At 36.4% G+C, this 25,843-nt stretch overlaps 3 protein-coding genes across 4 annotated transcripts in view; 2 read left to right on the forward strand and 1 right to left on the reverse strand.

Moving 5' to 3' along the window:
• LOC134751038 (ubiquitin carboxyl-terminal hydrolase 20) overlaps positions 1-5,713 on the reverse strand; it is a 30,053-nt gene extending 24,340 nt beyond the window's left edge. The window contains exons 1-2 of the mRNA XM_063686372.1: positions 5,347-5,713; positions 4,065-4,184 (exon numbers count right to left, since the gene is read on the reverse strand). Coding sequence (XP_063542442.1) covers positions 4,065-4,184; positions 5,347-5,424 — 198 coding nt within the window. The 5' untranslated portion in view covers positions 5,425-5,713. The remainder of the gene's footprint in view (positions 1-4,064; positions 4,185-5,346) is intronic.
• Positions 5,714-6,290: 577 nt separating this feature from the next.
• LOC134750893 (BLOC-1-related complex subunit 7) lies at positions 6,291-6,862 on the forward strand. The gene is made up of 2 exons (XM_063686131.1): positions 6,291-6,568; positions 6,665-6,862. Exons 1-2 carry the CDS (start codon positions 6,431-6,433, stop codon positions 6,842-6,844), a joined length of 318 nt encoding a protein of 105 aa, XP_063542201.1. The 5' UTR covers positions 6,291-6,430; the 3' UTR covers positions 6,845-6,862.
• Positions 6,863-12,867: 6,005 nt separating this feature from the next.
• On the forward strand, positions 12,868-24,772 carry LOC134751008 (uncharacterized). 2 transcript variants are annotated; one of them, XM_063686323.1, is made up of 6 exons: positions 13,024-15,736; positions 16,172-16,290; positions 16,930-17,070; positions 17,875-18,588; positions 19,076-19,235; positions 20,575-24,772. In XM_063686323.1, exons 1-6 carry the CDS (start codon positions 15,673-15,675, stop codon positions 21,081-21,083), a joined length of 1,707 nt encoding a protein of 568 aa, XP_063542393.1. In that variant the 5' UTR covers positions 13,024-15,672; the 3' UTR covers positions 21,084-24,772. The 2 variants fall into 2 exon arrangements, 1 of the variants encoding a protein (XP_063542393.1); XR_010128593.1 differs by lacking the exons at positions 16,172-16,290; positions 17,875-18,588; positions 19,076-19,235; positions 20,575-24,772 and having other exon boundaries at positions 12,868-15,736; positions 16,930-17,842.
• Positions 24,773-25,843: the final 1,071 nt, after the last annotated feature.

A 25,843-nucleotide genomic window follows, 5' to 3' on the forward strand; every position in this document is an offset into this window, starting at 1 on the left:
CGAAAGGTCGAAGTGAATGAAGTGAGTTTTTTTTATATTCAAAATGAGACCGTTAGTTCGGAACCAATCGGATAGGCATCCGGCAGTCGCATTTAGCTGCGCATCCAGTTCGTCACAGGTCGGAGCACAAACGACCACCGCAACGTCATCCGCATACATGAATATTTCACCTGTATGAATAGCGTCGGGTAGATCATTAAGCAGAAGGGAGAACAAGATGTTCGAGACGGATGATCCCTGCGCTACGCCCATGCTGGTATGCACCGCGTCCGACCGCACGCGGCCACTGTCCGCGACCACCACCTGAGACCTGTCACGCAGCATGTCCATCATGAGGTCGAGAGTTCGATTAGCAAAGCCATAGTGGCGCAGTTTGTCTTCTAACACGTCATGGTCCGCTACGTCAAATGTTTTAGACAGGTCACAGCATATAACTGCGACTTGTTTTTTGCACTCTCGAGCCTCGAGTATCTTATTTGCTGTTTTAAAGACTTGTATTCAGAATGGAAATCCTGTCCCGTGTCCGTATTTATACATACATAAAGTATTAGGTAAATACTTTACATATGCATATTAGTACGAACATATAGGCATAGGTACATAAATAATGTAAACAATCGTGCGCGGGAAATTGAGCTAAGAATAAATTGTGGTTCAGTTCAAAGTTCAACATACATATAAATCATATAATCACGCCTATTTCCCGGAGGGGTAAGCAGAGACCACGGAGTTCCACTTGCTACGATCCTGAGATACCTCTATCGCTTCCTTCACTCATAACATTCTTCATACACGCTCGCTGGTTTAGTGTACAAAGTTCAACATATTGTGATTATGTGAATTTGTGTGCACCAATGACATCAATGTACATTTAGAACTATTATATAGTTAATAATAACTATAGAAATCTGATAAGCGCTCAAAAATGACCCGACGTGTATTGTGCCACGATCGACTCAACTGTACTGTGCGCACCACATGACAATAAAACATGCAATATCGCGCAAAATGTTTGACTCATTGAATTTTATTTTAGCCAATTACAACTTTTAGTGACCAATCATAACTTTTTTTTAAGGGTGGGGAGCAAGCTCGGTTCTCCATACAAACGTAGTTACGCTCTCATTTTAAAACGTGTAGCTGGTATGCTCTGGAACTTTGTACTTACAATTAGGATAAGGCATATCTATGTCTGTAATTAGTTTATGTAGCTTCAGATACCATAGTTAAAAAAATACAGCGGATTTAAGTTTTTCTTACAAAACTTGTTTTTGCTCTATTTCCTTTGTTTTATAAACGGGAGCTATATAAACTATTTACAGACCTAGATATACCTCATGTCATTGTATGTGCAAAGTTTCATTACAATCCAACAAGTAGTTTTAAAATGAGAACGAAACTCCTTCTGTATGGGAAGGCGAAATTCGGTCGAGCTTACCGGGGACTCTTAATAGCGGCAAATTGTGTATTGGCACAGATTATATAATATGGTATTGGGTAATATTCACAGCTGAAGACGGGGTATATTTATGGAGGAAGGAGAAGGGATAACTTTCAGTGATACTTGTCAGATAAGTGTCAAACAAGCATACGGCCCGCCCGATGTTAAGCAGTCTCCGTAGCCTATGTACGCCTGCAACTCCAGAGGAGTTACATGCGCGTTGCCGACCCTAACACTCCTCTCCCTCGAGCTCTGGCAACCTTATTCCCCGGTAGGAACACAACACTATGAGTAGGGTCTAGTGTTATGGCTGCGGTTTTCTGTAAGGTGGAGGACCGTTATGTGGACCGTTTTAAGTCAAAAATGTTCTAAGAGTATCGTCTGTATATATACCGTCGGTACTTCTACACAATGTATCGATATTTGTAACTAATAGCCATTATGTAACGAGACTACATCACTTTCAATGAAACAACAATAGCTCAAGACATTGACCTCCGATAATCTTCGCATAACAATGATCCTTCCGAAATCTATAACAGAAAAGTCTTATATCAAATCTCTGGCTAAGGCAAGGTTCTTATTTTCATGTTATTAGAGTCTAATATTGATAAATCTACCTAATTTAATACAAATCGAGCACGGGTAAATAGCATATAATATAAGCAAACCCCGTTATCAATGTTGCAATTAATTAGAAATCAAGTTTGGCAAAAGTATCTACCGTGGGAAACCTAACTTCAACATTGGCGCCCAACTTCGCCGAAGGAAAATATCAAAATAATAATTTTACCAAGAAAAACCACCAAATACCACGTACCTAGCTTTAAGTGTTTAGTGAGTAAGTTCTTTTTAGGGTTCCGTACCCAAAGGGTAAAAACGGGACCCTATTACTAAGACTCCGCTGTCCGTCTGTCTGTCTGTCACCACTCACCAGGCTGTATCTCATGAACCGTGATAGAAAGACAGTTGAAATTTTCACAGATGATATATTTCTGTTGCCGCTATAACAACAAATAAGTAATAAAAAATACGGAACCCTCGGTGGGCGAGTCCGACTCGCACTTGGCCGGTTTTTTATTTGTAACTGAAGTGGCACTGTTTGTAGAAGGTTTTTACAATAAATGTCTTTTCTTTCTTTCTTTCTTTCTTTTAAATAACTCCACTGAATTTACAACAAAAAGAGCTGTGTAAAAATAGTAAAAAAATAAAAATGTTAAAATAACTTATCTTAGCCATCCCATCCGCAAACTTTGCCTAATGATTTCTATATACATATATTATGCTAAATTATACTAAAACTAATTTCAAATCTTAAATTTTTAATTGCTAAACGCCCATGATACAAGTGGAATTTAGATTTACCAAAGGCAAATTTAGCGTACATATTCTTGCCACCCCTTATTTTCAATGAACTGTAAAGGGGCCCACTGATTACCAGTACGCAGGACGATATCGGCCTGTCAGTTGTTCGGAACTGTTAAATTTTTGTTCTAACTGACAAGCTGATATCGTCCGGCGGACTGATAATCATTGGACCCCTTAATATTTTTAAAGGGATTTGGTACATGTACCTACGCTTTTTTGGTAGCAAGAACGTAATAACGAGCGTTAAACTCCGTAATCTCTGTATGTATTTAAGGAATGCTGTGCTCGATCGAATGCCAAACTGAGTCATCTAAATATAGAAGCAATTCACACAAAGATCTTTGTTCATTACAAAGTCCTTGTACTCCTTGTTCTTGTCTTGATGTATGTATGTATGTAAACACTTTATTGTACATAAGACAGATTACAAACACAACAAAAGAACAAAAATATATACAATGTACAAAGGCGGACTTATCCCTATGAGGGATCTCATCCAGTCAACCTTAGATGTTATGTTGTATGCAACATATGAGACAATGTAGTAGATAAATTTTATTTTTATTTACTGAAAAATTTAAATCAGGCAACAAAGCCCATATTACAAATACCTTACAACCTAACATACATATATGTATTATATAAACTTAAAATTAAACACAATTAACGCGACAAAACAGCGCGAAAAAACATGATGAGATGATGAATGATGGGGTGAGATAAAGCATGCAAAGCACGAAAAGTTTGAAATTTATTACAAAAATTTCGAAAAATTTAATTCTTCTGTTAGGTAAGTACCCTTTTCTTAGCTTTTAGTCACACGAACCTAGTCACCCCAAAGAAATTAGAGCAAGAAGAAGTTTTATACAATTTTTTTTGTATAACAATTTTTAGCAATAACAATCACCAATACGTTTGCAATTGTAATTTGTATGGAAGTGGCATTTCGGTGGCGGGTTCGTGTGACATTTAATAGCCCCGTAGAGACAGATTTTTTCCTTTATTCAAAACTAGCTTCTGCCAGTAACTTCGTTTGCGCAGAATCATAATATTTCCGTGTGACAGACAGACGGTTATTTTCGTGCATATTATTCTCTCTCTATTAGGTCTATTAGGTTTAGATAAGAATTAGTAGAGAATTGTACAATAAATAATCATCACTACAAAATTGAAATTTATTTATTTATTCGTATGGCATTGTGATTTATGAGTTGTTCTACAGTTATGTTTATTACAAAATTGAAATGAGTGTTACCTTTTGGTGCAAGGTGCTGTGGTCGTTACGGACCTCGGAGCAGCCCACATGATGGCAGTCGGGCTGCAGGCAGATCCATAGGTTGGGTCCGGGACACCCGCAGTCGAAGCAGGTTAAGTTCTGAAAAAAAAAACAGGGGTTATGGTCCAAGTCAGAACAGTGGCTGAGATTTTTCAGTTTAAGCTCCTAAGGCCCGTCATACAGAAAATGCCATTTGTATTTGAAATCAGTGAAGGGAATATGGTTGAATTTCTTTTGTTATGTAATTGAAGTTTTGATATTAAAAAAAATTGGGATACCATACTAATATTACGTGGATGTGATTCTGGCGACACCTCCGCCTGTCCAGATAAGTTTGTAGCCCTGACTAGGGTAATTGGTTTGTACCTACCTACACTTAGATACAGGCATTGTCAGTTGTGGCAGATTTAAGACGTTATGTATCGTCTACGAGTATGTGAAGACACGATCCATAAAATTATATTGAAAACCTTGTTATAGCAAATGCATCTAAATCTCTACATCAAACTAAAATAAATAATTACTTTGAGTAAAACAGAAATTATTGTTATTTAATACCAACATAAACATAATTTACTTATCTCACAAAAATACTATTATGTAATTTATGTAGGTCAAATTATATTAAGTACCCTAATATTGATTTATAATCTTTGTTGTGTCTTCCATTCTAAATAAACAAATGACATGAAATAATACTCGTTTTTTTTTTCACATTTAATACGATTTCGCGTTTAAGACGCTATTTTTAGTAGGTCCCCTCAGACCCACCCCACACCCACAACACAAGCTTTATTTAGATTACTGTGCGGACTTAGTCAATTTGTGCAATAGTGTCCTATAATATTTATTTACTTAATATAAGGACAATCATATAACTTGTAATGTAATTCTTACTATTAAGCAAGTATATTCTGTGCTTAGTTATTAATATATACACAACGATTATGTTCACAAAAGTATTTTATTACAACTTTTCGTGTTTTGAAACGATCTAAGAGGAAACACCAATACTTTGTTGCCAACATGTCTGAAGTGATGTAAACAAAGAATCCAGGGCAGGTACTAGGCTGTCATGAGTTGCAAGCAGTAAACACATAGATTATGATGCTTGTTAGCCAGCCCCTGGCGAGTGCACACACGCGACTGCCGTAACGTTACACAATGATAAACGAAGGTATGCCATAATTGCCCATTTAGTAAACTCCAGTGACATCCCTTTATAGGTTATGTTAGATACGACCAAAATACTTTCCCTTACCTCTTTCGACTGCCACAAATCCTTCCTTAGAAACTCCGCGAGCTTATTCAGATGTTCACACGTCACTCCCTTATCCATTGTGATTACTACAACTTTAACACAAATACGTAAATATGAAGTTTATTGCTACACTGAGGACTTGTAAATAAAGGACATGTTTTACGCCAACGGTGCCTTTAACGGATTTTTATTACCGCCCGGGGTAGGAATAAAGGAATGTTGATAATTAGAACGAAACATATCGGGTCAAAAGACAATAATTGAATTAGATTACAGAAAATTTCTATAACACGAACTCTTTTCGTGACGAGCGAAAAGACAGGCGGTGTTACCTGTGCCAAAAAATGAATAAGAATTTAATCAGCTGATACCATGCTGATATAGTTTGTCAAAGGACTGTCTCATTTCAAACATAGACAGAGAGAATCATACTAACTTTGTCTTACACTAGTACTAGCACCCAAAAGAAAGGATAAGTATAGTTCTTTTTTGTTCTTATTTACTGACAATTTAGTTTGACCAACTATAACTTATCGGTATTATGCATGATATAAATAAATTTTAATTGAAATAACAAATCGATCAGTTTATGAGTAGCATTTGTGACTAAGTTGTTCTTATTTCGTATTGTTTGAATTTAATGAATGCTTTAAAATGAATATTAACAAATTTTTGGACGCATCTCAAATGTCAGACGAGGAACGTTCAAAAAGCAGCCAATTATTGTTCTTGTAAAAAAAGTTTTTGAAAATGAAAATATAATGATTTTTATAATTAAATTAATGTTATAATAAATAAATGACAAAGAACTTTCATAACTTTGTTTGATCTACTTATTTTATAGAATACTGTATGACTAAATTATACAGAAGTATAAGAATGGTCATAAAGATTTAGAAAAAGTGGCAGTTCGATATTAGTATTAGAACGAGAAATCATTTGACGTTTCTAGGTTTATTTGTTTCTACTTTCTACTGCTGCTGCAAATCTATAATATATTTCTATCTTTTTGTTTCGTTTAAAATCGATACATGATCAAAGTATAATATTTTTTAATATCCTACAGACGTTAAGATTATTTAAGATGACCTCAGCTTCATCTAGCAGCGCTCGCTCCTTGTTCGCCGAATCGAAACAACGGCTAGCAGAGCGAGTACAAGTAAACATGAACAATATTTCTTCACTAACACGCCAAATTCAGCGAGGATCTAGATCTAACGAGGTTGGTAGCTAGTACAAGTCTCTCAACACCTTTCACAAGGCCTTTTAAGATATTTTTACAGTGTAAACTTACTCAAATATGACATTACAATTACAGCTCTTGACGAAAGCTGCCCGTGAGTTCGTAGCGACAGAGAACATTATGGAGGGCGCCGAAGAGAACCTTAAGAAGATGCACCTGATTGGAGTCCATATGGGGTACCAGTTTGAGAATATTCACAAATCAGCACAAGTCTTAGCCGAGATTAATGAGCAGGTGGCATCCATGCACAGATGACCTTCAAGTTTTGATTAGATTCTCACAACACACACACACACAATACACAATACACAATAGTGCTCGAGTGTAAAGCCTCCATGCTGGGCTAAAAATGCTTGTTCTCTCAACTGTATAACTTTTGCCTGAAATGTATGTTGGACAAGACTTGTGTTCTTCTAGCTGCCTAGTGTTAGTTTAATACATAGTAAAGTAAAATGATGCATATTCTTTGTAATCATTAATGAGTAGTAAGCTAGAACATATATACAAAAAAAATATTCTGGTAGTTCATCACTTTATCCGTGTAATGTAATAACTTTCATACAAAAATACAAAATGGCACCAGTAGTTTAGCAGTAAATAGGAAGAGAAATTTGGGTAAAGAGATGATTTGTTAATTGTTTAGTATGTTTTGGTTGTTAAATAAATTGTATGTGGTTAGTAGCTGTAATAAAATTTGGTCATGATATTGAACAGTGTTTAAATTAATTAAAACTTGTATCTAGTAGCAATTAGCAGTAGCAACACTTATTTTTTACTATTCAAAGCCACGTTTATCTTACGCAGTGGCGTAGCCAATGAACCAATCTAGCCGTGGGCGAAAACCACTTTTGTGAGGCCCTTTTCAATGTGTTTCCCCAAGGTAATAAAAAGGTTGGCTTTGCGAGGCCCGCCTAAACGTGAGGCCGTGGGCGAAGGCCCCATTCACCCACGCCTAGCTACGCCACTGATCTTACTCTGCACGTCATTGTGAATCTGGTCCTAATTACGAAGGTTGATATTGCCGATATTGGGCTGCCGACTGCCGAACGCGTCAGTAGACGTCTTTTAACGACGACAGAGAAAAAAAAAGGTCAAGTTCGAGTCGGACTCGCGCACGAAGGGTTCCGTACCACGCCAAAAACGGCAAAAAAATCACGTTAGTTGTATGGGAGCCCCACATAAAAATTTATTTTATTCTGTTTTTAGTATTTGTTGTTATAGCGGCAACATAAATACATCATCTGTGACAATTTCAACTGTCTAGCTATCACGGTTCATGAGATACAGCCTGGTGACAGACAGACAGAGGCATAGACAGCGGAGTCTTTACCCTTTGGGTACGGAACCCTAAAAAGTGGACTTCTAAAATTAGCACTAAAGCCTTAATCTAAATAATTAAATTTATCGCAACTACTTAGCCAGCAATTATTACGTAAAATCGCATGCCATTTGTTGCAACATTTGTAAAAGCCTGTAACAGATTTTTGTAAAGGTCATGCAGACCAAAACTATTATAATACTATTACTTATTCTGTGCCAAAACCACTAAACCCAAAATCAAACGATAATCAAAATCAGCAACAGACATTTCACTGTTAGCAATATTGCGAAGAGCAAGTTGGTGCTATGACAAGTATTGTAGGCGTTCGTTTTTAACTGAACTCTGAACACAGAATATATAATAGTCCATCAAGTCGTTTGAGGAAAACCGCCTCACGACGTTAGATGTAAAACGACAATTGCGCAAGGAAAGACCTAAGCTCTCCTACGTGTATATGTACAATGCGGCCGGTCAACTCTACTGTCGTGAGTGTAAAAGAGTTTTTAAGAGCAAGTTTGGCCTGGCCAGCCACATAAGAGCTCATGAGAGGGAAAAACCTTGATTGTTGAGTTCGCCGTCATCGAAATCGATGTGGAGGACTATATATATATATATACTCTGTATTCAATTTTGTTTGACCCAGCTGCACCCAATTATCTCAGATCTAAATTTGAGTTTATAACCCGCCCGTCCTGGTTGTGTTCTTCGTGCTTCTCGTACTCTGAAGCTGGCCATCCTCCCTCATCGGACTGGATTCTTGTCCAACTCATTCACCTGTCAAGCAGTGCGGCTGTGGAATACTCTCCCTCTGCCTATCAGACAAGCTCAGAGCAAGCTTACATTCAAAAGCAAGTTGCGTAAGCATTTATTTTAGAACATTCGCAACTAAATGTCTACGTGATGTCACACTAGGTACATAATTATTAAACATATGTATGTTTATTTATATATATATTAAATTTGTATATATATGTAGGTATATTATTATTTCCTTTATGGATATTTGTGTAAATATAGTATCATAGTAGTCTGACTTGGATCTTTTTCATATTTACTCTTTACAATCCTGCACCAAACTAACTGTCTCTGTTTAGCCCAATGGTTGACTGGTAGAGAATGCCTCAAGGCGTTAAGTCCGCCATTTGTACTCTTTTTGTGTAAATTTGTGCAATAAAGTTTAAATAAATAAATACTATGGATAAACCTCAAAATTGAGGGGGCCGCAGGTACTTGTAGCGACGCGACGAAATCGCTGAGTGAGACACGCCTGTTCTGAATAAGCTTACTCAATACGACAGTAGGATATTATAAAATTTATTAACAAACTATTTCGGCCCGCGACTTCGTCTGCGTTAAGTGATGGTGATTGATAAATACTATAGCAATAAATGTCATCTAAATCGGTTCAGCGGGTCAAGCGTGATGTGGTAACAGACAGACAGGGTTACTTTCGCATTTATAATTGTATTAGTAGGGATTTTGATTGGCAAAACTTCAAGTCGGCCAACACTTGTAATATTGCTACAGTAAAGTTAACAGTAACGATTGCGTGAAAAAGAAGTAGTTTACAAAGAGCAGAGAATAGAAAAATCAGACTTGAGGGGATCGGGTCACAAAAACGGTTTAACAAAACTTAGAAAATTTAATGGTTAAACTTTCATATGCGTGTGATGGTCAAAATAAAAAACCGTGCATTCAAATCTCGGTCGTGCCATATTAGAGCAGAAAAAAAATCGTCATCGAAAAAAAAATGCAAAAAGATGACTAAAAATTCGGTCATCCTTATCATACACAGACAAGAAGTTAAAACCGCGTTTTCGCTTTCAATGTTCTCATGTGACAGAGTATCTTAGTCATTTAGTCATTTATCTTACCTACATAAAAGTACTTCAGAACCTATGTAAGGTAATTTTGACCTATGTGTGATGCGCTAATGCGTATAAAAATGCATGATTTTAATCGGTAAAAAAGAAAAACCGACAGGGAAAAAATGTGAACACCGAATATTTGGATTCTGATTTTGATTACGGCGAATCAAAGTATGTAACTATGTGTGTGTAAAAAAAAAATGAGTTGCCAATCCACATTGTTCAAACTATACTGAACTTTTTATTTTTTTATTTTTTTTATTTTTTTTTATATGTGATATTCAGCAAACGAGCAGACGAGCCGCCTGTTGCCATTTGACAATTGATCATATATATATTCCTGGTCAGGCTTTTATGTCGCAATACACTTGATATCGTTGGATAGGTAGATCTATTTCAATAGAATGGAGTGGCTTGTAACAAGGAATCCGATTTTCGATGAAATTCGAGACTTTGTTATCGATAGGAATTCTATTGGCCAACAGTACCTAACAACATTTTGCTACACTTGCGAACAAAACGTGACTAGGTCTAGGACCAGGAAGTTAGTTTTGTCCGATCGGCCGGTGAAAGTCCTAGCTTTGTTGGATAGGTTACATAGCGCTTACCAATAATTGAATGTGAACTAGCTATATAGCTAGGGTGATCCAGGAGACGTGAGCAGGATTAAGCCTACACATTCAGTAACTTATAAGCAACTGTTTCGTATCAGTATTAGTGAGATTAACGTAAATGTTTTAGTCGTATTGAAAAAAAAAAGTTAATAATTTATTTACAACATGCATGGTGCATGGTCGCCCTACAATTAGAAAGTACTAAACTACCGATATTCTGTGTCAAATTGAGTGTCATCATTGTCATCAGAGTCTGGTTACTTTTGAAAACTCGTATCTCACTCAAGTTTGACAGATTTTCTTCATAATCAAAATGCTGTCATTGCGGTTAAAGAGGTTTTATGTTTATTAATTAGGTGTTGTAGGGTAACCATGCATGTAGAAAATTAAATTTGTCCTTACCTAAAAGTTGAAAAATAAGAAAAAATGTGGTATGTTTCAACTAAATACGACGGTGATCGATCAATGAACAGTTACTTAGTGTGCAGGATTAGTCCTGCTCACGTCTCATGAATCACCCGTTATAGATAAAGCTAAAGTATATACCTATATATATAGGTAGCTACTCATATTTGGCTGTCATGTGTGGCGATTACGTCGCGGTGGTAAAGTAATTAATGGGGATGTTATAGTTTGTCAAAGGACTGTGTTATTTCATATATAGACAGAGAGAATCATACTATCTTTGTCTTACACTAGGACTAGCACCCAAAAGAAAAGGATGAGTATAGTTTTTTTGTTCTTATTTACTGACGATTTGGTTTGTTTGATCAACTATATTTATTTTGTGTCGTCGTACCTTCGAAGTCGGGTTCTTCCAGGGCCGGATTTAGAGGTCTGGAGGCCTCGGGGCAACAAAGGAGTGGAGGCCCCCTGGCCCCAAGTTATTTTCCAATGTGGGGGCCCCTCTTTTGTGGAGGCCCCGGGGCTGTAGCCCCGGTTGCCCGCCCCTAAATCCGGCACTGGGTTCTTCTGTTTCAAACTTTACTTCACTCAGAGAAAAATCCGGAGACAAGGCTGCAGTTTTACGTTGCGAACGAATTATTGATAAAAACACAAAACTACTTTGGGACATTGACAACCTAGCCTTTGCTAGCGCAGCAACTTTTTTTTTGCGAAACGCAATTATTGCGAAACTAACAATAAAAATGTTGTTAAACTATCAATTTTTCGATGCCTTGTCATAATAGCATAGTTAAAAATGCGAATTTAACATAGTTTGGCTTTGCTCATTGCACAACGTGTGATTTGTGAGTTGTGGTTTTAGCAACTTTGAGGACCTTTGTCAAAATAACAAAAGATAACTCTGCGAAATCTTCACAGTTAAAGTTTGTGCGGTTCGCAATGTTCGCCGACACATTGTTTTTTACTTTGTGACAATAGCAGCTTCAAGAGCCTTTGTCAAAATAACAAAACAGAACTCTGCGGAATCTACACGGCTAAAGTTTGGGGGTTGACAGTGTTCACAACCACATTGATTTATACCTTGTGATGTTAGCAAATTTGAGGACCTTTGTCAAAATAACAAAGAATAACTCTGCGAAATCTTCACAGTAAAGTTTTGTGAGGTTCGCAATGTTGGCCGCCACATTGTTTTTTACTTTGTGACATTACCAATTTCAAGAGCCTTTGTCAATATAACAAAATAGAACTCTGCGGAATCTACACGGCTAAAGTTTGGGGGTTGACAGTGTTCACAACCACATTGATTTAAACCTTGTAATGTTAGCAACTTTGAGGACCCTTGTCAAAATAACAAAGAATAACTCTGTGAAATCTTCACAGTTAAGTTTTGTGCGGTTCGCAATGTTGGCCGCGACATTGTTTTTTACTTTGAGACATTAGCAACTTCAAGAGCCTTTGCCAAAATAACAAAATAGAACTCTGCTGAATCTACACGGCTAAAGTTTGGGGGTTGACAGTGTTCACAACCACATTGATTTAAACCTTGTAATGTTAGCAACTTTGAGGACCTTTGTCAAAATAACAAAGAATAACTCTGCGAAATTTTCACAGTTAAGTTTTGTGCGGTTCGCAATGTTGGCCGCCACATTGTTTTTTACTTTGTGACATTACCAATTTTAAGCGCCTTTGTCAAAATAACAAAATAGAACTCTGCGGAATCTACACGGATAAAGTTTGAGGGTTGACAGTGTTCACAACCACATTGATTTAAACCTTGTAATGTTAGCAACTTTGAGGACCCTTGTCAAAATAACAAAGAATAACTCTGTGAAATCTTCACAGTTAAGTTTTGTGCGGTTCGCAATGTTGGCCGCGACATTGTTTTTTACTTTGAGACATTAGCAACTTCAAGAGCCTTTGCCAAAATAACAAAATAGAACTCTGCTGAATCTACACGGCTAAAGTTTGGGGGTTGACAGTGTTCACAACCACATTGATTTAAACCTTGTAATGTTAGCAACTTTGAGGACCTTTGTCAAAATAACAAAGAATAACTCTGCGAAATTTTCACAGTTAAGTTTTGTGCGGTTCGCAATGTTGGCCGCCACATTGTTTTTTACTTTGTGACATTACCAATTTTAAGCGCCTTTGTCAAAATAACAAAATAGAACTCTGCGGAATCTACACGGATAAAGTTTGAGGGTTGACAGTGTTCACAACCACATTGATTTAAACCTTGTAATGTTAGCAACTTTGAGGACCTTTGTCAAAATAACAAAGAATAACTCTGCGAAATCTTCACAGTTAAGTTTTGTGCGGTTCGCAATGTTGGCCGCCACATTGTTTTTTACTTTGTGATATTAGCAACTTCAAGAGCTTTTGTCAAAATAACAAAATAGAACTCTGCGGAATCTACACGGCTAAAGTTTGGAGGTTGACAGTGTTCACAACCACATTGATTAATACCTTGTGATTTTAGCAACTTTGAGAGAGCCTTTGTCAAAATCACAAAAGAGAACTCTTAACTACAAATTTTAAGTTGATTTACAATGTTTGCAGGTGTTACAAGGGTAAATAATCCAATAATAGGTTTTTGTTTTAACCTTTTCACCGCCAAAGACGGAAAATCACGTCAGCGGAAAGTCGTACCACTGACGCCACGACATTTGCTCCTATTAGAAAACCATACATTTGGTTTATTGCTTGGCGTCTGGTCTGAGTCACGTCGAATTACTTCGCTGCTTGGCGTTGAAACGGTTAAGACATATTAAATATACTAGCTGTTGCCCGCGACTTCGTACGCGTGGATTTGTATGTTGGTGGTTATATATTTTAAATGAGCATAGAACATTATGCAGCAAAAGATATCAGTAGGGACGGTAAATCATTTGTTAATAATTATACAGCGCATGAAATTTGTCTTTCACAAAGTACAAAGTTTCAAGCCCCTAGCTGAAAAAAATTGTTCGCGATATAAACCCTCTCAACACTCAGATTTTCAAGTCCACTATTTAAAAAAAATGTTCGCTCCCACTGCAAACTTTATTAATACAAACTTTTCAAACACGGTGCAATCAGTTTTCGTCTATTTTAATATAATGCCCTTTTACCAAGTTTCATGTTCCTAGCTAAAACGAAAACTTGTACTACATATAAACTTATATACATCCCCTTTTTAACACCCTTAAGGGTAGAATTATTAAGAACGTTGAAATAACCTTTTTTGTAATATTATACAATGCCTTTCTGAGAAATTTCAATAAGCATTTGTAATGAATTCAAACTTTCAACCCCTTTTTAACTCTTTTAAGGGATGAATATTTAAAAACGCTTAAATTACTTTTCTTGTATTCTAATAATATGCCTTCATACAAAGACTTCTTAGTCCTGTACTCAAAAAAAGGTTTGATCTCCATACAAACTATCAAATAGGGCTTACAAGTTACAAGGGAAGCTTACAAGTTTCCACACATTTTTTTTTTTCGTGGTTGGGTAGATAATGTGTTTGTGTTCCAAAAATTGGTAATTTCTAGAAAAAGGCTTCGTTTTTGGGACATGGTGTTGTATAACTTTTTAATGTGGAATTTAACAAGCTTTCGTTTCGCTATACACAGTATTCACATTAAACCCAGATATTCCGAGAAAAAAAGAAAAACCAAAAAAGACTTATACTTTTCAAGATGGCGTTTGATCCCCGTGGACCCGAAGCTCCAATTTTATGACACGCAAACAGGGATCCCTGAAATTGTAGGTGTCAAATTTCATTACTGTCACTATTATTTAAACCCCATTTAAGACCTAAAATCTGTTTTTGTAGTCACATTTTTAAGTTTTACACATTTTTCCTCCACTTATTTTAGTAAATTTGTATTGCATAGCACTCGTGTACTAATTATGGATCTACTGATGTCTATTTGATTGAAATCCACTCAATAGTTTAGGCGCTAGAAGTAAAAATATGATTTACTATTCGGCGGCTATTCAAGGCGGCTGTATTAATTTTGTCTGAGTCGTAGCACGGTACGCTTATCACCATGCCTGTCACGTTCTAACAAGTATGTGAGTGCGAAAGTGACGGACTTAGTGATAGGGGAAACCATGCTGCGCGGGCTCTAGATTTAGCGACAGCGTCAGTGACAACGTCATGCTCGCGGCCCGCCAGCGCCGCGCTCACAACCCGCCCGCACCGATCTCTCTAGATAAGCAATTATTACCTAAAATAGTTTTTAATCTAACTGCTCTTTGAATCTGTCAAATGCTCACACATAATAAATTATAACCTTCTGTACGTACTACGTGCTGCCCGCACAGCATGGTTTCCCCTATCACTAAGTCCGTCACTTTCGCACTCACATACTTGTTAGAACGTGACAGGCATGGTGATAAGCGTACCGTGCTATGACTCCACTCTCCAGGTTTGCAGTTTTTTATAAGGAACAACGTACTTAATTATTATTATTTGTACTTAGTACCTACTTACTAATGCCTTTACCCTAAAAACGGAATTCTAAGAAAGGTATTTGATTGCTCAAGTCGCAATGTTAGAATTGCGGAATTTACAAGGGAAAAATTTCTCAAGTTAATAATTTCACAACTTTTACATTGCGAAATAATATAAGCATTGCTAGAAACACAATGTTAACTTTGTTAAAATAGTGATGTTGACTAGTCCTTTGCAAAATTGACAAAAGAATCGTTCATTTCGCTGGCAACATTCGTACGGTTAGGATGCGTGACAAATCGCTAACAACGGAACGTATTTATTTAGTGATTATTATTGTCTTTTCAAACAACGAACCGTTCACGTTGTTAAAAATATAAGGAAATAGTTTCTTTAAAGTTAAGACAGTTATAGGTAAATAGTAAATATAAAGGATGGACGACTTAAGTGTGTTTCTGTTCAACTGTGATTTGATACACCTTTTTGGATCGCTAAACGGTAAGTTATAATTTGTATTTACATAGTTCTAACTAGTTACTATTGTAGTTAATGTAATGTGACTGTCGTTGCTAATCGATATTTGTTTCATCCTAATAAACTATTCGAAGTCGAAGATTTCTTAAATCGAATTTAAAACAATTATTTTTAGGTTATTTTTGAATTGCAATGTTGGACCATTTTTTTTTACACGACTGCCCAAATAAAGCAATGTATTGTTGTAGACATTATAGCTCCATCGAAATGGCCATTTACTTCTTATTTTTCTTGAAATCATGGAAAATACACGTTGCAATGAAATTATGGCACTTTGAAGCCCCATGGACAAATATATCTGCAAAAATATTGCCGGCATTGTTACCGCCATGACAGTGCAGTGTAGTGGGTTAAATTTATGCAATATGCAGTACTTATTATTTATCTCTATGCTTATAGATCAGGGCGCGGATCTCGATTTTTTATTGAACGCAAACGACCATGAGTTGTCGTTATTGGTCCCGGCAGCAGTTCAAAAAGGGAAACTGCGTATGGCGTTAGACCGTGAGAGAGAACGCGTGAGCAGTTTCATTTTTTCGTATACCTACTTGATTCAAAATTTAGATGTTTTCATTACTTTGAATCAATTTTTAACCGACTTCAAAAAAGGAGGAGGTTATCAATTCGACCGTTTTTTTTTTTGTATGTATGTTACGTCATAACTCCGTCATTGGTGAACCGATTTGGAAAATTGTTTTTTTTGTTTGAATGTGTATAGTCCCAAGTTGGTCCCGTTTTTGTCAAAACCCAGTTTTGATGATGGGATCCATGAGGAATCCAGGGAAAAATTCTTGAATCTTATAGGCATACATATAGCGATTTTTGTATTTTCATTAATGAATCTAGTATTCACGTTCAGAAAAACTGACATTTAATGAAGTGGAACTGCTGATGATGATCAAAACGAAACTCTTTAACGATGCATAGTTCACTTTGACGATTTGTCCTCTTCGTTATGTTTACTAAGCCAGTAAGATTTATAAAGAATTTTTTATCAAGGTTAAGTCTGATGATGGAGATACAGCGACTTTTGTATTTTCATCAATAAACTAAGCATTAACAATTAAATAGTGCCATTTGATAAATAAATAAAAATAAATAAAATAATGTGAATGGGCATTATGGTTAAATTAATCACTCCTAATTTTATTTTATAGAGAGGAGTTACAAAAGATCCGAGGGATGTAGATGTACAGCAAGTTATAGCTCCAATTAAAAAGCAAGACTCCTTTGTGATTCCATCAAGTAGCCAAAAATCTAGTACATCCTCTGTTGTTACAACATCAACTGAATTATTGGTAATTATAATAATATTTATCTTTACTCTGTATTTAAGGTGGATCATGTTTTTGTTATGCAGAGGGAGTCAACTGTCTGTTCAATCCCCGGTCAGGGCAAATATTTGTGTGATAAACACGAGTATTTGTTCCTGAGTCTTAGGTGTTTTCTATGTATTAAACTATATAAGTATTTATATCGTCACTAGTACCCATATTACAAGTAGGCCAGGAAATAAATACATTTCACAGAATAATTATATTAAGGTACATTATTATTTTGGGTCAAATTATTTCAACTTATTTTAATACGAATTACTCCGACTAATTTATAATACATTTAATTATAATCATATATTTTTAGGGTTCCGTACCCAAAGGGTAAAAACGGGACCCTATTACTAAGACTCCGCTGTCCGTCTGTCTGTCTGTCACTAGGCTGTATCTCATGAACCGTGATAGCCAGACAGTTGTCATTTTCACAGATGATGTATTTCTGTTGCCGCTATAACAACAAATACTATAAAGTACGGAACCCTCGGTGCTCGAGTCCGACTCGCAATTGGCCGGTTTTTTACTATCCAAAAGATTAAAAGTGTAAGCTATTTCTATCATATGTAGTCAATATGAATGTTTTGTTTTTAAGTCTAAAATAAATAAATAACGTTTAGTTTGGGACTAGGTTGATTTTCTGAATAAGATTGTCTCCAAATATTTATTTTATGTATTTATTTTATGTAAATATTATGATTGTGCCCAAATAGTAAATACCCACATGACGTGACTTCTAGTTCTTTAGTAACTTAGTGCTTACTTGATTTTCAGGAATGGGACATCAATTGTGACGATTTACAGTTTATAGATGCAAGCAAACTCATAGGGGCTATAACTGGCGGAAATCTTAAACAAATTTTAGAGACATCCAGTATTGGGAAACCTCTAATCAATAAAAAGGTATTATCGTCTAGTGACCGAAAGATACTGACGGCCCTTATTGTTGAGGCTGAGGTGCGGAAATTGAAAGAAAACACTGACCCAATACGAAAAGAAACCTGGGATACGTGGACATCAGAAATTATAAAGCTTTTCCCAGGTGAAACAAAGGGGGTATATTATAATCCTTTTCGTCTTGTTGATGGAAAAGCTATCCAGGCCAGTGGCCTGATAGTGAACCGATTAATAACAGTACGCAGAAAATTAAATGCAGAAATCCGCAGCCGCAGCAGAAGTCGTAACAGCAGTAATAGCGACAAGAGCAGCGACAGCAGCGGAGACCAAAACAAGAGAAAAAAATCTGCTGTCAAATCTTCTAATGCACGGGTTAGACCTTTTCCTGACACCTTTCAAACAATAAGTACCAATCAAGACTCTGAAAAAGATACCGTGCAGTGGTTGAAGCACTCTTCTTCACCGAGAGAATTGGTAGAAACAAAATGGAACAGTTGTCTACATGAACGCATGGCTGCACTGCAAGAAGGCGACCATGTTAGTTATTTGAGCATCTTCCCAGCACTGCAATGTCCTTGGGGCTATGAATTGGTGAGTCAATGATAATACTAATCAATCAAGTGTCTTCATGCCAGACTTCATGACATCACCAGGCAGAAGTCATCAATTTGTGTTAAGTTATTTTTATACCCAACTGCAGAAAGGAGGTTAAGTTTTTCAAGCGTATGTATGTATGTATCTTTAATTATTTGGCACGCTCTACTGCCTAAACCATTTAGCGGAGTTTAACATATGAGGTGTCATTACATTTGTCTCAGTTTTGCGAGTAAATCCATACTAATATTATAAATGCGAAAGTGTGTCTATCTGTGGCGGGTGGAGTCGCGGGCTAGTAGATTATATTATTATTATGCAGTCGGGTTATTGATTTTCATTTTAAATACTCATATATACACTAGCAACATTTCTCGTTGTATGATTATGAATGATGATTGATGACTAGCAACATTTTTGATTTTGTGAAAGAGCTTTTAAGCTCTAATTGAATAACAAATGTTTGATTTCTGTTTATTTTCAGCTGGCCAGTGACTTTGACAAAATATACCCTGAAATAGAAGGAAAGTTCGAAGAAAATTTCCCGGTAGTGAAAGGTCGCCTGCTATCATTACTAGATGAGAAGGCTCAACAGCTAACACGACCTGACACTTCTATTCAAACTGTTTTGGATCTTGCAACTTGTAAGTTATATTATCGTTTTTTTGTCAAATAGTGTCTTTATTGCCTCTATATGTAAATACAGTATGTACAGTGAGCTTCGAAATTGCATACACTGTACATACTAGGGTGGCTCTAAAAAACCTTTTGTTTTATTTTGTTACACTCATTTTGCTGAAAAAATATTCCCAATTTTGTAACTTTAACTACAAGAGGATGCGTATTTATTATTTAGATTTTTATTTATGTATCTGTTTACACACCATTTGAATATTTGATTTATAAGTTTTGAAGTAAAAAAAAAAAACAATTTCATTTCTATTTTTTGTAATTTTTCAAAAGGTAGATTTTTTTAAATTCACCTAAAAATTCATAAAAATTTGAAATAAAAATGTTTTTTTACTTAATAACTTATAAATCACATTTTCAAATTATGGGAATAAAAATTGTAGTTGAGATAAAGTTGTGATTGATCAACAAAATAAGGGGGTAGAGCTTGAATTTTTCCCATACACACGTGAACCACCCTGGTACATACGTTTTATTTGTTCAGCCATATAGATTATATAGAAGTAAGTACCTAAGCATAACGTTCAAGTTCTTGCAAGGGGCTCGAGTTTGTTAATATTCTTACTCCCGGAGTAACACAGAATCACACTTGCGAAGAAAAAACTAAATTTTATGCGAAAAAATTCTTAAATACGGTGACATTTCAAACATTCGTCCGCCATATTGTGATTTTTTGCCAAGTTAGGCATCTAAGGCACATACCCATCCGGCATTCAGCCACGATTGAAAATTGAGTAAGAATATTATTTTGAACAGCTATTAAATTAATTAACCGAAATATCTAATTATAAACGTCAGTATTTTAAAAGTAAAACTCATGTATACCTACTTGGTTCATATTAAGTAGTAATAGTAGTAGTTATGACATAATAAAAAAAAAGCTGTAACTCCCTAGAGAGTTACACCTTTTTTTCACAATCCATAACTCCTGCGGGAACAATATAGGCCTTTGTCCTTTAGTACACCTGCATGATATTAGATCTTTTTCGAGCAAGTGTGATGAAAATAACATATTATATACAGGGTAGATTTTTTTAACGACACCTGTAGGCCGAGCACATGATTGACGCGACAGTATCTCGCCGCGAGATAGACTACCCGTCTTTTACTAACTGTATGAATTTAAAGGCGACGGGTAGTCTATGTCGCGGCGAGATACTCTCGCGCCAATCATGTGCTAGCCCGGCTGGAAGTGAAGTAGGTACTATAGATAGAGGAGATGACGAATTTTACTCAATAGAAACTTTACCTTAAGTAACCGTTAACCATACTAAGTATTAATTATTTTTGCAGCGGGGGAGGAACAAGCGAATGTTGCGACTTTTCTGGCAGTTCCCCTGTTGCTGAAACAAATGCACACTGTTCCCGTGAAAGGAGTCAGAAAACCCTGGAACCCGTCTAGATTAGAAGTAAGCAACGCGTTTTTAAGCTTGGTGCCATCTACATCGGACCTTCAAAGCCACTTCAGTGAACGGAAGGCCACATTGCAGGAAAAAAAATTGCCTGTTCTTCCATATTTGGTTGCTGTTGGGGCTTGCTGGCAGGATGTTACGCAGTATGATTTAATAATCTCTGAAGACATCAGGTACACGTTTCCCAGCATTTGTAAAGCTGTTTCAAATACTTTTAAGATTCTATGGGCATTAGACTTACCATATTCAAAAGATTGTGCCCCAGTCTGGATGTTTATCCAAAGAAGTATATATGTAATGAAGAGCAAGTTTGACACTGAAGGCACTCCTATGCTAGATTTGCTTGCTTCTGTTTCTAACAGGCACGATGGTGCTGTGTGCAATATGTAAAAGGTCTTTTGTCCAAATGAAGCAATTTAAAACCCATTTTACATTTTATCATCCAGGTAAATGTTATATTTGTCCAAACATGGATTGTGGGAGAACTTATCAACTCTACAATTCATTTAGGCGTCATTATTTGAAAGAACATTCAGATTCTTCTATGTTACAACAGGCTTCAAGTGTACAGGATTTTGCTATTGGACAAGAGACCTCTCCCGTGAATAATGATCCATTACATAATGTGTGTAGCGCAACCGAGTTTCAAATTAAAGAAAATAATAGTACTATACAGAGTGATAGCAAACACAACACACCGCCGCTAAGCGACAGTTTAGGTCAACTTTTCTCATCCCTGTATAGTAATCCCCATTTGCCGAACAATGTGCTAGATACAGTTTATAGCGGTATTCACAACATGTTCACTATGTCAATCAGACCTCTGTTACCAGTAACTTCTAGCTCTGCCGTAGCAAAACTGACAACCGATCTAGAGATGTTTAGTTCAACTTATAAACGACATCAGTTCTTTGAAAGTAAGGGTACTTTAGTTAATCCTGAGCCTTATACTGTAGGGCGACGATTTGATTACGTAAAAAAAAAAGGTAAAACTTATTACCAAGCAGTAGAGTGCATAGCCCATAAAATACCTATTAGAGATGTGTTGCACAAATTTTTTTCGTTGCCTAACATACTTCATGAGACCATCGATGCTATGAAAAAACTGATGGCTCATGACACGTCAAACAGTATAGAGCATTATATGCATGGTTCATTTTGGAGACAGAAAAATCATGGAGATAAGATAGTCATGCCCATATTTTTGCAAATTGACGATTTCGAGACTTTGAACCCTTTGGGTAGTCATAGTGGTGTGCACAAACTAGGAGCCGCATACATTTCTCTTCCTTGCCTGCCGTACTATTGTGCCTCTCTGTTAGGTAACATATTTTTAGTCTTACTCTATCATTCCACTGACAGAGTGGAATTTGGGAATCGTATAATATTTCAGCCCCTGATTGACCAGTTTAATGATTTATTTAAGCATGGAATAGTTTTTGATTTGCCAGATTTCAAGGGCACAATTTACTTTGAGTTGTCATTAATTTTAGGAGATAATTTAGGCTTGCATAGTGTTTTAGGATTTGTTGAGAGTTTTTCAAGCAATTTTCCTTGCAGAACATGCAAAGTAGAGAAAAAAGTCATGGCTAATCAGGTTTATGAAGATGAATCTCTCTTAAGGACCGAGTCAAATTACCAGGATGATTTAAAAACGAATAATTCATCTCTGACAGGCGTCAAAGAAAAATGTATATGGCTCGACATAGAAAATTTTAATTTATTTTCGCAAATGGGTTTTGATGTAATGCATGACATGCACGAAGGCTGTGCCAAATACGTCATGTGCTCTTTACTTGTGGTTTTTGTAGACAAAATGAAATATCTTACAATTGATATTGTTAATAACAAAATTTCCTCATTTCAATACGGTCCCGATAAAAAAGATAAGCCCGTCACGCTGGCCATGTCCAATTTACGAAAAGGCAATATACGTTTAAATGCTGCCGAAATGAGCACATTTTGCAAGTATTTTGGTGTAATGTTTGGTGATTTCATTCCAAGACATAATAAATATTGGCAACTGTATATTCAATTAATGACTGTTTTAGATTTTATTATGTCACCCCGTTTTGTATCTGAGCAAATAGACTATTTTAAGTATATGATCGCTGACTTTTGCGAAATGTACATCACACTGTTTAACCAAAGTCTTAAGCCTAAATTTCACAATTTACTGCACTATCATTCGGCAATGTTACGTTTTGGTCCCTTGAGATTTCTGTCTTCAATGCGCTACGAAGCTAAACATCGCTTCAACAAGTTAGCTGCAAAATCAACAAATAACCGAATTAACATGACACTGACAGTAGCTCGAAAGCATCAGTTGATGTTAAATGACATATTCTTGAAAGAAACTATTCGTTCGCCTCTTTCGTTTGGGGGCCAAGCAGAAGTACCAGTTAGTGAATGTAAACAGATTTTAGATCAAATGCAATGGTCAGATATTACAAAATTATATAAAGTGAGTTGGGCGGCAAAGTGTTCCGAGCGCTACCAAGTAAATTCTGTAATAGTTACTGCTATTAATGAAGAAAACATTTATTTTTCCAAAATTGATGACATATATGTTGATGGAGTGTCTAAGATTAGTTTCAAGGCTAAGCCTTTACAAACAATTGGTTTTGATAATCATTACCATGCTTATAATGTACTGGACTCATTACAATCATCACACATATACATTGATCAAGACACCATGCAGTATCCGTTTTTGTGCAACTGTGTAGTCATTGGGCATAACATTAATCTTCCTGAGTATCATATCGTACTCAGTAAACCGATTTAATTAACCCAACTAGAGTAAGATTTAATAATTTGTAGTAATAGTAAGTATGATTACAATTACTTATGCAGGTATAATGCATACCCTAACTCAGTTTAGTAAATTAAGTTCAAAAGGGCCGTGGAACATTACAGTGTTAACAATTCCTATTTTAAACATATTTTTGTTCGTATTTTATTTTACAGGAAGTAATCAAATGTTATATTACGGTAAATATGTAATGATTATTGATGGGAATAGCCCTCATTATGAAAACAGTTTTGTTCATGCAGTGATAATATGCTAATAACCCAAAAAAAAATAAAAAATCTGCGGATATAATTCGTGGTTTGGAAAATCCCCCCCCCTACACCCTCGAGGACTTTTAGTATGTTTATCTGGACACCACAAGGTATAAATAACTATACCAATTTTCAAAACAACACGAATTATTTCTGCTGATTGATATTTTCGGCTTAATTTGACGTGGCTATAAGTTTAGTTTCTATTTAAACGATATGTAACTACAGTTGTGGCCCTAAGCGCCACTTGCACCATCCTACTAACTAATGAGGGGTTAACCGGTTAACCCCTCATTAGTTAGTAGGATGGTGCAAGTGGCGCTAGATTGTTGTGTTAGGAAACACCTTGCATGTAAGTAGTGACCTGATGTATGAATAGCGTTGTCACTATAATATTGACAGTAAGGTACAGAACTGCACGGGGTGGGTCACGTTATACTGTTGTTGGTTATTACCAGTACTTAGGTTAGGTTAGGTTAGGTTAACAGCAGGTAGATATATCGTCGGGTGATAAGCAAAAGTCACTAAGTACCACCACAAGTTCATAGCCATAGTGAACCGTAATATTATGCGAATAAGGTTGATTTTTGTTTAATTATTTTTCAGTAGTTAGTGAGTTTTGCTTGTTACCTGACGGTATGCTAATTATTATTATTTGTTCACATTTAGCGGGTTCGATTCCCGGATCAGCCAGGCGATTTTTCTTAATTATTTGCAATTCGTATTGTTTTGAAATAAAAATGAAAGGAAGCTATTTTTACTTCTACTCGTCAAATATATGGTCATACTTCTAATCCATTCGCATCCATTTAACTTTGAAATAGTAGGTACAGTCAGCTTCAAATAGCCAGCCAAAGTCGCCAAATATGTCGCAACACACCTTTCTTGCCATGGGAATAAGGTTGTGTTTCGATATATTTGGCGAGTTGTCACCAAATATTTGACGAGTGGAAGTAAAAATAGCTTCATTTCTATATTTATTTAAAAACAATACGAACTACATTCAAAGAATTTGAAAAAAGTCGCCTGGCTGATCCGGGAATCGAACCCGCTTTTTTAGTACTTCTAAAGCGGGTTCGATTCCCGGATCCCGCTGACGGTACTTCTGTATAGTGGCTAGAGGGTAAATAGTATTTAAATAGGTATTTTAGTGTTGAATAATAATCACTTTTATATTCGACTCCGTATATTAAAATAACCAGTTAACTGTACAATGGTTCAGGCGGGACTGGCGTCCCGTTGATCCGTTCCTACGGATATGGGTTTTGGCTAATCAGATCAAATCGCGGTGCACGCGCGCTTGAATATGAGCTGACATAGCTTAACTGTTACTATACCGCTAAATGTGAAAAACAAAAAAAACCTTTCAATTTTACTGTACCGATCGAAAGGCTCAATCAAAGGGTTCTTCAAAATAACATAGCATCTTAAATAAATGTATGTAATTAAGCCTTCCGATCGGTACAGTAAATTGCAGGTCTTTCTTTCATTTAGCGGGTTCAATTCCCATTTTCGAAACACCGAGTGTTTGTTTTTGATTTACATATTAGTAAATAGTTGATTTTTCACTGGAAACTTTTAGTTTCCCATTATTATCTACATTATTTGTATTTTAGTGGGCAACATTTTTTTCTATTCTTACGGACCTGCAAACGTTTTTTAATAATAAAAGTTAGTTTTATAAATATTGTTGTATTTTTTCAGGTAGCTATTGTCGTTCGCGACTTTTGGCATTGCTAGTTCTGCAATGTTGAACGTAAACATTGCTATCCCCGCGATATTCCACTGCGGAGCTAGCAACGTCAGCATTGCTATCCCCGCAATATTCCACTGCGGAGCTAGCAACGTCTGAATTGCTATCCCCGCAATATTCCACTGCGGAGCTAGCAACGTCAGCATTGCTATCCCCGCAATATTCCACTGCGGAGCTAGCAACGTCAGCATTGCTATCCCCGCAATATTCCACTGCGGAGCTAGCAACGTTAGCATTGCTATCCCCGCAAAATTCCTCTGCGGAGCTAGCAACGTCAGCATTGCTATCCCCGCAATATTCCTCTGTGGAGCTAGCAATGTCAGCATTGCTA

Source organism: Cydia strobilella, chromosome 21, assembly GCF_947568885.1.
Source record: "Cydia strobilella chromosome 21, ilCydStro3.1, whole genome shotgun sequence".
NCBI classification, from domain to species: Eukaryota; Metazoa; Arthropoda; class Insecta; order Lepidoptera; family Tortricidae; genus Cydia; species Cydia strobilella.